The sequence below is a fragment of the Oryzias melastigma genome, linkage group LG16 (genome assembly GCF_002922805.2).
Source record: "Oryzias melastigma strain HK-1 linkage group LG16, ASM292280v2, whole genome shotgun sequence".
Taxonomy (NCBI): Eukaryota; Metazoa; Chordata; class Actinopteri; order Beloniformes; family Adrianichthyidae; genus Oryzias; species Oryzias melastigma.
Window position 1 is genome coordinate 19022260 of NC_050527.1, and position 10768 is coordinate 19033027.

A 10768-nucleotide genomic window follows, 5' to 3' on the forward strand; every position below is an offset into this window, starting at 1 on the left:
TCTCCAGTTGGTTTGCCATCACCACATTTTCACCATAATTAATACCAGTCTGGTCCCACTTGGAGCTTGAACACAGTGGCAGCTCTTTTGTTGAGCAAAAATAAAAAAATACAGTTTAAACTGAAGAGAAGAGCAGAAAATCCAGTTACATTTGTTCAAATCTTACCTGTTCTTGATTATCATACTAGCGCTGGCTTCAGTGGTCCTCCACCCAAGGGCTTAACCTTCACCTCAGCCACCTGGCAGTTTACACCACCCTGCCATTTTTCCCACCAGCAAGTCCACTGAGTAAGATATATGGGAAATATAAGTCACTTCCACGCCGCCAACAGGGTGGAGGGAAGTTCCTAAAGAAAGTGAATACAGGCTTTGATTAGGAATGTTTTTGTAAAGAAATCTGTCTTCAAACAGTGAGAGGAGACTGCGCTGCAGAGAAACATAGAAGGTCTCGAGCAAGGTCTGTGCGTGCTCTTTAACCTCAGGGGTAATTTGTTTTTCTTAAAAACAGATTGGTTAAATGTTGGGCACACTGAAGCAACAAGGCAAAGTTTGAAGGTTCAAAAGTGTTTTTCTGTCCCTAACCTTCCAGGTTGTTCTCGAACCTGTCTAACCCTCTCCCGTCTCCTCTCGTCTTTGCAGACATGTATATATTCGGCCATCCTTTCATTCTTGTACCTTTGTTTTTGAAGTTTGATTGTGTTGGCAGAAGGACTGACACTGGGGGTTCAGAGTGAAGGTCAGCCACACTGCCCCAGGAGGGGACAAAGCTTTAGATCTTTCTGCATGTTTATGAATCTCCATGAATTCTGTTACCATAATCTCATGACAACACTCTGTCTCAAATAAGATTTAGCATTAAACCTGGGAGGTTTAAAGTGGGCAGATGGTCCGGATGACCTCAGCTCAGCACAGGAGTGATGAACGTTTGACTGGCCCACTTGCCTTTTGCTCTGCACATTTACATCTTTAGCTTCAGGGGTCACGTAGGAAAAAAAGTGCCTCAGAAATGTGCAGCAGTCTTCAACCGATGCAGATGTCACCAGACCTCTTTGCACAGTTTTACCCCCATCGCCACAGTTTAGTGAATTGTGGGAATTGTTCTGAACATTGTCAGCACCCTAAAGTTGTTTGGATGTCACAGTACAGGACAGCGGTTGTTCCTTCTGTCGTCCCGAGCCCGTGTGTTTACTGGCTGTCGCACACATGGATGCATTTGATACAACGATGACTGAAAACGCAGCTGAAAAGACCAAAGACCTAACTCAGTGGCTCTCATGTATACGTGAGGAGAAGAGACTTCCACATCAGACCACACACCAGTCACACATGCAGCCATAATAATCTTCCACAGCAGCTGTTTGGATGCTACTTCCTGCGGCAGCCATTCTGTTAAGCAAACTCGTCCAACCAAGATCTTCTAAATAAAGAACCTTGTTGTTTGCTTGTATTTTTCTAGGTATAAATAAGGGGCAAGAAGTCTAACCTTTGTCTGGTGTCTTCTGTCTCCTTTTTTCTTTGCCTGTCCTGATGTGACCCCCTCTGTAGCTGCTGCACATCTGCATCGAGGGCTGGGGGAACTGGCGCTGGTCGGAGCCTTTCAGTGTGGACAACGTGGGAATGCTGCTGAGAACCATTCAGTACAAAGGGCGCACAGCCTCGCTCATCATCAAGGTGCTTCAGCTCAGTGGAGTCCAGAAACAGGTACTGACAGGCCGCTACAGCGCTCCCTTCTGCCGCCTCGTACCAGAGTCAATACTGCAGGAATTCTGCAGGTAATCTTTGTAAAGAAGCAGGAACATGACTGCAGCCATGCTTTGTCTGGGATTTTACCCCACACCCCGCTCTTAGTTAGCATCTTGTGATTTAGTAGTTGTTTGGCCGACAGAAGACAGTGTTCTGTTTTTGTCAGTTTCTGTCATCTGTTTTGCAGCAATAAAATGTGTTCCATCAATCCATAAATAAGATCACAGGAAATTGTAAACCAGATCATAAACTAGAAAGGATGAGGGATGAGTCATGTGTGAGTCGCTCCACATAGACGAGAAAAAGTTACTGGATCCCTGAAGATGCAAAGCTCGCCTTCAGTGAATGGCAGAGACAGTTTGTTGTATAAACACGGGTCACACGAGTCTCTTTCTTGTCCTCTGGCTGAAACAGACTTACCCTCTCTTCTCCTTTTCTCCTCTTCCTCTAAATGTTCATTCTCTCTTCTCCCTCAGATCAAGGTATTTGCTGTGGAGGAATTAAAGAAATGGTCCAAATGGTAGATTCATCTGAACAGTGAGAGATAGAAAATCATAATTCCACTTTAAAGAATTCATATACATTCATTTGCATTTCATTGAGGAAATGTGTTTGAACCCTAAAACAACAGCAGAAAAAAGAAAAGAAAACGCAGAAGCATTCTCCGGAAAACTTCAGTATTGATAATGTAGCGATTAAAAGAGAATCTGTTGTTAATTGAAGGCATTTCATCAGTGGAACAGCTGTAAACACTCATGTAACAGCAGAACTTTGACATTTTCCCTCTAGAGCGTTTTGGTGTGGTAACAGCATCAGTCATAATTTCTTAGAAGAAACTTGTTTTCTTCAGTTACAGTTTCATGTTATCATGAGGCCTTTCATTTTGTTTTTCATTCCAGTAATAAAGTTGTGTTGCCTCACAAAATATATGTTCACTGTAAACTACCTTCCTTGTATTTTAGGTTGATGCCTTTCCAGTTCTGTTTTGATTGGTTACTTCTCAGAGTGTGACACGCTGTCTGTCTGTAAATTAGCTTACTGTTCAGAGGTAGAACCCAACGTCTTAATACCCAGACACACAAACTGCAGCTATAGTTACACATTGACCAGATAATGGCGTTTTATTATCGAGGGGGTAGATCAGTATCTTAAGCAGTCATCTGTTATCAACCGATATGAGATCCGAATCCAGGTTTATCTTATATACTCGACGAATTTTGAAGTAACAGTTGAGGGAAATAATGAGGTGATCCTACAAGAAAATGTAATTCGATGAATAAAATCAAGTAGAAAAATCTACATTTGTAAAATTCTGCTTCGAATCAAATCAAACTTTATTTAGGAGCACTTTTCTAAGAACCAATTTCACTCAAAGTGCTTTACATAAAACATAATCAAATTTTAAAAAGGGAGAACAAGACATGGCTAACCCATATAGAACCCAAAAAATGCCGTCAACCACCCCTCAGCACACAAACGCACAAACACAGGTCGACACATGCACACACCATGGTAGAAAAAGAAAACATAATAATAATTACTAAAAGGATGGAAAGTAGAAATCTGTACCCTTTAAAAACATTTTCTAAAGTAGAACTTGCTGAATTAACAGATTTTAAAATTCTTCACCTTTTTATTCTCATGAAGAACATGTTTTAAAACTGATTAAAGGAACTTTTTTTCTTCAAACCAATTAAACAATGATCATAATAATATTTTATTTCTTACATACTGTCTGCTTTAAAATAAAAAATATGACATAACTCAAAACAAAAAAATATCAAGAAATATCCGAACAAAGCAAATTATCATCATCAAAATTTTCACTGCATTACAATTATAAACTAGATATATAGCATTACCTGTGATAATGCTAGTGTGAATACTGTAAGCTGAATTTGGCTGCTGAAGATGGTAGTGCTGATAGATTAAAATACGAAAAACCAAAAGCTTTCTAAAATATTAGCCAAAGGCCAAAGTTGGCCTTAAAAAGTGGAAAAATTTGAAATTTTGGCAAAACAGCTAGAATAAAGCTAAAACATTAGCTAAATTCTAAATTACCCTAAAAACTGAAAAAATGTCTAATTTTCCCCAAACAGCCAGCATAATGCTAAAATGTTAGCTAACTCCAAATTAGCCTTAAAAACTGGAAAAATATCTAATTTTCCCAAAGCAGCTAGCGCAACTCCAAAATAGCCTAAAAACTGGGAAAAAGTCTAAATTAGCCAAACCAGCTAGCATAATGGTAAAATATTAGCTAAACTCCAAAATAACCCAAAAAATGGGGGGGGGGGGGAGCCTAAAATAGCCAAAACAGCTAGCATGTAGCTGAAATATTAGCTAAACTTCAAAACAGCCTAAAAATCTTAGTAAATGCAGAGAGAGTCCAAAACTCTAGCAGAATGCCAATTTTTAAAACGCTAAAATCGTAACTTTTTAACATTATTATGAATAATAAAAATGCAGGCATTTACTCCAGAATAAACCAACTTAAACATCAAATAACTTTCAATATTTTACTCTTCATAAAAATATATTTATGTCAAAATTATACAAGTTGGAAATAAGCGCAAGATAACATCGGGTCATTAATAACAATAAAATAAAATGATCTGGAGGGCGGATAGAATTACTGGGAGGGTCGGATCCGGCCCCCGGACCTTGACTTTGATGCGTGTGCTCTACAGTTTATCACATGAATAAAATCACAACCATGCATCAGTTATACTTGTGTTTCCTATATAATATTAATATATATATTAGAAAGTTGGGAGCCTTTTTCGTTCATTTTTTGCACTTTATATAAAAAATTTATAACCATGACCTGGATCTTTTTTTTTCTGATGATCAGAGTTTTTTCCTTTTGACTAATCTGACCAAAATTAAGCATTTTAAGCCGGCAGGGTTTGGAGATCTGGAAAACAGGCAGGGTGGTAGATCTCGAGGACCAGAAATGAGTAGCCCTGGTTTACAGTCAAAGGGGTTAATAAGTGTATATTCATCCAGTGCCTCGGTAGGTCAGGTCTACAGTATCGGGAGTTCTTTCTCTTCCAGGTGATCATCTGTGGACGACAGGTGATGTGCAGTTACCTGACTGAAGACATTGAGTTGCGAGTGGTCCAGCATTACGTGGGGCCTGATGGTCAGACGGTGGTCAGAGAGCACTGTAACTGCCTGGATGCAGGAACCAAGCTCCCTTCTTATGTGCTGGAGGACAGCGAGCTGACAGAGCTGTCTGTGAAGGCACGAGGAGATGAAGACTGGTCCCAGGACGTTCAGCTGGAGACCAAGGACAAAGGCACCAGCAGTTCTGTTGTTCAGGTAAATCAGCTCTTTGAGTCTAATAGCGTTCTGTTGATGTGACCAGTATTCTTGGGTAATAAGAGATGAAAAACACACAGAAACAGATACAGGATGTTGATAAAAGTCTTTACTTGCCTATTCAAATAGCTGAAATAAAATGAGCTAGTAGTGTGAATGTTTAGTAATCATTCACACTATAGTGATTCTCCTGCTCCCTTCCGCACGTAAAAACTCAATCACACTTCCAGTGATTTCAGTAATCTTGGTATCAAAACGTTCAGATTGTTCAGGACATTACTCATAGACTTGATAGTTTTTGAAATATTGAGCAAAAGATACCCCATAGAAAATTAATGAGAAAGTCTTCAAATTTCAACATTTTAAGTAGATTAACAACAAATCTTTAAATATATTTATTATGTTTTCATCCTTTAAAGTAATTTTAAAAGAAAATTGGAATTTACCTAGTATTTTAACAACATGCTAACATTTTTGGCTAATTTGTTATCTACTGGGGTTTTTAGGCTAATTTAGAGTTTAGCTTCTATTTTAGCAACAGGCTAACATTTTTGACTAATTTAGTTTACTGAGGAATTTTAGGCTATTTTGGAGTTTTGCTAGTATTTAAGAAATATGCTAGCTTTTTAGGGCTAATTTGGCATTTACCGGTGTTTACCGGTGGCATAGCCGGTATCAAATAAAGGAGCTCAGAGACACACATCTTGGAGTTAGAACAGCATTTTTTTATTAACCGCCTTTTCCATTTTTCTACCCACAAATCCCTTTGTCACATTACATCATGCGCCTGTCATGCGCACTAAAGAATGCTCAGGGGAACACTGGAAAGTCTGTTACATTAGCAACATGCTAACGTTTTTTGCTAATTTGTTATCTACTGTTTTTTTATGATAATTTAGAGTTTAGCTTCTATTTTAGCAACAGGTTAACTTTTTTGACTAATTTAGTTTACAGAGGAACTTTAGGCTATTTTGAAGTTTAGCTAATATTTAAGCAATACTCTAAATATTTATGCAAAATTGGCATGTAACAGGGATTTACTACAATTTTTGTTTAAATTTAGGTCAACTTCAGCGCTCTTTCATAGTTTTTCAATGAAATTTTCAGCCTTTTAGCAACTTTTACATGCAAATGGCTTTTGCATTTTCAGCAACTCCCTTCAGCAATTGAAGTAAATTGCGTCACAATTTTCAGAAAAGAAGCTTCTGCATCTTCAGCTGAAAGCATTCACACTAGCATTATCACAAATAACACAACTTCTCTAGTCTTTTCCACATTGACGAGTGCGTGAAATCATCAGCTGACTCTTTAAAAGCTGAAGAATGGTTTGCTCCGTGAATTTGAGAGTGGTGTTGTGACACCTTTAAACCTGTGCAAGAAAGCCCAGCTGTGAAACATTCACACTCCTGAACATGCCACTCTCACTAAGACAGTGGGAACAATTCATCCATGAAGTGGTAGGAAATGCAAACTGACAGCAGGTACAGCGAATGCTCGGGCTCATGGTGAGCAGAGGTCAACAGTAAATCTGTATCTCTGTTGCCGAGCGTCACGCAGAGCCTTGGTGGTAAAACAAACCTCAGCTGGACTCTAGAGCAGAGGATGCACGATCTCCAGAGCGCTCTCTGTTTGGAAATCAGTTCTGGCGTTTGCAAAGAGATCAGGATCTGTCTGACTGCAGGGATCAAGGTGTGAAGTCTGGCAGGGTGGAGGGGGTGTTATGATATGGGGTTGTTTTTTATGAGCTGGCTTCGGCCCTGTGGTTTTTGTGAAAAGGCTTCAGGACACCAAGACATTTTGGACCCTTTTTAGGAACAGTTTAGCATGCCTGTTGCACCACCGCTCCCATAAAGATCTATAGATGAGCCCGTCTGCTGTGGAACAACCTGACCTCAACCCCAAAAACACCTTTGGGATGAATTAGAGCGAAGACTGCGAGCCAGGCCTTCTTGTCCAACATGAGTGTTTGACCTCACAAATGTGCTTCTGGAAGAACACTCAAAGATTCCCGTTGACACTCCTGAACCTGTGGAAAACCGTCCCAGAGGAACTGAAGCTGTTACAGCAGCAAAAGGGGGGCTGGCGTCATTCATGTTCAACCCTATGAATGTGATGTCACATGTGTGCGAAGGCAGACGAGTGAACACATTTGGCAAAATGTCTGCTGGCCAGCCTGACGAGAAGAGGGAGTCATGTTTTACACACCAGCACTTCTAACTAGCTTTGCTTCCACACACGTGTTTGGAGCTGCCGACTGGACCACCAACTGAGAGCAGATCCTCTTCTTCTGGGTGGCCACGGGTTCTATGCAGCTACTCCATGTTAGAGAACAGATTGAGATCTTTCTCTCAAAGGCCCTACAACTCATAACCTGATGATGTTGAGAGGCAGAAAATACAGTTTATACTCTTTCAAAACAACACTAACCAAAGACAGGAAACGCTAGCTGATATGTGGGCACAGGAAGACTTTGAAGGCCCCTGTGCATTGCTGGGTTAGTGCCAGCTCCAGTCTAGCTGTACTTGTTCTTTTCCTTGTTTTTTTTTTGTTTGTTTTTCTGTTGTTTTTAGAAGTTTAATGTTGTAAACATCCATCTTTTCTCTGTAATTTCATGCTTCATTTCCTGTTTTATCACACATATGAAGACTTGGCCTCAGTGCAAAGGCTGCAATGAGCTGCTGGTTCCTGTCTTTTTTCTTGACTTCTCCTGTTTTCTTCTTCTTTCCTCCCTTCTCTTTTCTATCACACAAGCGCTCTAATCCGTCATGTAATTTTCAAATCCTTTTTCTTTTTGCATCCCACTACATCAAGTGTGTCATATCTGTCTGTTTGTAATTCTCTCCCTTGCTAAATTTTCTCTTTTCTCATGCTTGTTTTTTCCAGTTTTCTATCAGAAAATACTCCTCAACAGTATTTCATCTTCTTTTTAGCCTTTTTTTTGCACTTGTCTTTTTACTCTAAGCACAGGAGGTTGTCATGACCGTACCGGTGAGAGGATCAGGCCTGCCTCCTCTCCCTTTCCCAATGTTTCACCTCCTTTATCCTGTTTAGCTCGGGTCGGAGTATGGAGTCTGAACCGATGCTGTTTGCGTAGTGGTGCTGTCCCGTGCAGTAAAGATGTCCCCCGCCTGTCATAAACTGGACAGCCTGTATGTGTCTTGGCATCCCAAAGCTTTAATGAGGAGTGAGGAATAAATGGGACCGACACCAGTGACACAGAGCGCTCAGCCTTCAGGGGGTCCACTGTCAGCCTCTAAATCTTGCTCATTATCTGGTACTTGTTAAATGTATGAGTTGTCATTCATGCAAAAAATTCAGGAGGTTGAACAACTAAAAAAAAAGCATAAAGAAGAAAATCCAAAGCATAACGTGATGATGCAACACTGATGGAATGTTTACTATTAATGAAAACTGGACAGAGTGAGTGTGACATCACCAATAGAAATGAAGACTTTTTTGGGATATGAACCCTGCCATGATGGAACCACAAATTGTCAGTAAGCAGTGATTTATCCGAGTGTGTCTGAGTCGACATGTCTATGGCAACCTCACTCACCAATCAGGAGTGAGCTTGTTGGAAAGCCACACCCCTTCCACTGAAAGTTAGCTCAGGAGTCAAAGAATCAAACACTTTTAGGATTCCACCATTGACTGTATAAGGGAACTGGAGTGAGTTAGTGTGACATCACCCATAGAAAACGGTTTACGTCCAACTCCAAACAAAGTCAATTCAGTCGCCATTTTTCCGTAATACAGACGCCGCCATTTGGAGCCAGACAACGTCAATAAGTAGTGATTGGTGTGAGATAGTCTAAGCAGCTCTTTCAGCCACAGACTGATCCACCCCAGGTGTCTGAAAGAGCAACATCGCAGGTCATTCCTACCTGCTGCAGTGAGACTGTACAACCGGAGCTGCTCCTAGTGATCCGTTTGATCCGTTTAGTCACTTTAGTCACTTTATTCTTACTTTTGTCACTTTATCTTATACTCAATCCAAGCTACTCTAAAAATATGTTGTGCAATTTCTGTAACATAAATCATATCCACAGTGCAATTTCATTTTTCTTTTTTGTATTTTTTATCTTGGCATAATTAGTTTGCTCTCTTGTAAATATGTAAATTGTTCTAATTTTTCTATTTGCAATGCTGCTGTAACGCTGAAATTTCCCCACCGTGGGACGAATAAAGGACTATCTTATCTCTTATCTTATAGTCTGATCAACATTTCTATGGCAACCATTCTCACCAATCAGGAGTGAGCTCGTTGGAAGTCCTACCACTTGAAGGTGGGCTCAGGAGAACCTGCCAATCAAATGTTTGAATGTTCAAGATGGGAGCCAGCAGACACCACAAGCTTATATTGAGACAAGTGATTGGTCCAATAACTAGCAATAAAGACAAAATATTACGAAAAAAACATTAGGATTATCAGGAACATGCTTAAAAAATATCAGAGCAAGAATGGTTATTCTGACCAATAGAATGACTGAATAACAGCTGTTTATTTCTCTATTGAAGTCTATGGGATTTTGGCTTCTTGGAGCCAGCAGGTACTTCCTGTTTGGCATGTTGGGGAGGGGTCACTCAGTCCAGTTCTCTTGTACAGTCAATATGATGGAAGCATAACTTTACTTTGAAAGAGGGAAGTTTTTCTTCAGTCTCATTTTAATAAAAAAAAAAAATTGAAAATACTTCACCTTATGAAGTACATTCTTAATAGGATTTAGGTGAGTTGTCTGATAATACCTGGTGTGCATGTTTCAGGTGGGCTGCTCTGGAGGCTCTTTGCTGTATGTCTGGTGTACTCTCATCACTACTGAGGCCAACTCCCCTATGCAGCAGAGAGTGGTAAGCAGCTTCTCGACTGAGATTCTTGCCGTGGTATTTCAGTCCCAGTCTCTGTCTATAGTAAGTGTGTCCTTCTGTTTTGCTTGCAGGTGATTTTCAGTCCCCTATTCATCATGAGGAGCCACTTACCAGATCCAATCATCATCCACATAGAAAAAAGGAATCTCGGGCTGAAAGAAAGTCAGTTCATCCGAGGACAAGGACACCAGGAGCCTCTGTTAAACACTGAAGCTGACCTCAACCACCACCTCACCTTTCAGGCTAGGTAATTCAGAGGAAGGCTTCATTTCATGAATGCTTCAGTCTGCCCCAACACTGCAGGAAACTTCATGTTGCGCAAAACATCTGTGATGCCTGGAGATATATGTACAGACGCTGGATGAAAAAACCTAAACAATGCAGTACTGATACTACACACTGCAAGAAACAGGCCAGTAACACATCTGCCAAACACTCCAAGTGAAATAATCCCTCCAGCTAACAGGCCACTGTCTGCCCTGTTTCCACTCTCTGTACATGTTCCTGGCCAGCAGTACACACTCATGGACACTCCAGAGCAGGGGGTCAAACTCAATCACAGAAGGGCCCAAAATCTAAAACACACCTTAGGTTGCGGGCCAAACAGGATAAAAATGTATTGAACACAAAAAATACATTTTTAAAACTTTAAAACCGTAAATTTTTAACATAATTATGAACTAGATATATAACATTACCTGCAATAATGCTAGTGTGAATGCTGTAAGCTGAATTTGGCTGCTGAAGATGTTAGTGCTGATATCTGAAGATGCTGAAACTGATATCTGAAAACGCTAAAGCTGATAGCTGAAAATGAGAAAAGATGAAAAAAGCTGAA

General features: G+C 40.2%; 1 protein-coding gene across 1 annotated transcript in view; it reads left to right on the forward strand.

Moving 5' to 3' along the window:
* The window catches only part of LOC112151829 (vacuolar protein sorting-associated protein 13B), a gene marked incomplete at its 5' end in the record, with an annotated part of 71869 nt that overhangs the window by 28279 nt on the left and 32822 nt on the right, over positions 1-10768 (forward strand). The window contains 4 exons of the mRNA XM_024280904.1: positions 1546-1701; positions 4798-5064; positions 9829-9912; positions 10002-10177. Coding sequence (XP_024136672.1) covers positions 1546-1701; positions 4798-5064; positions 9829-9912; positions 10002-10177 — 683 coding nt within the window. The remainder of the gene's footprint in view (positions 1-1545; positions 1702-4797; positions 5065-9828; positions 9913-10001; positions 10178-10768) is intronic.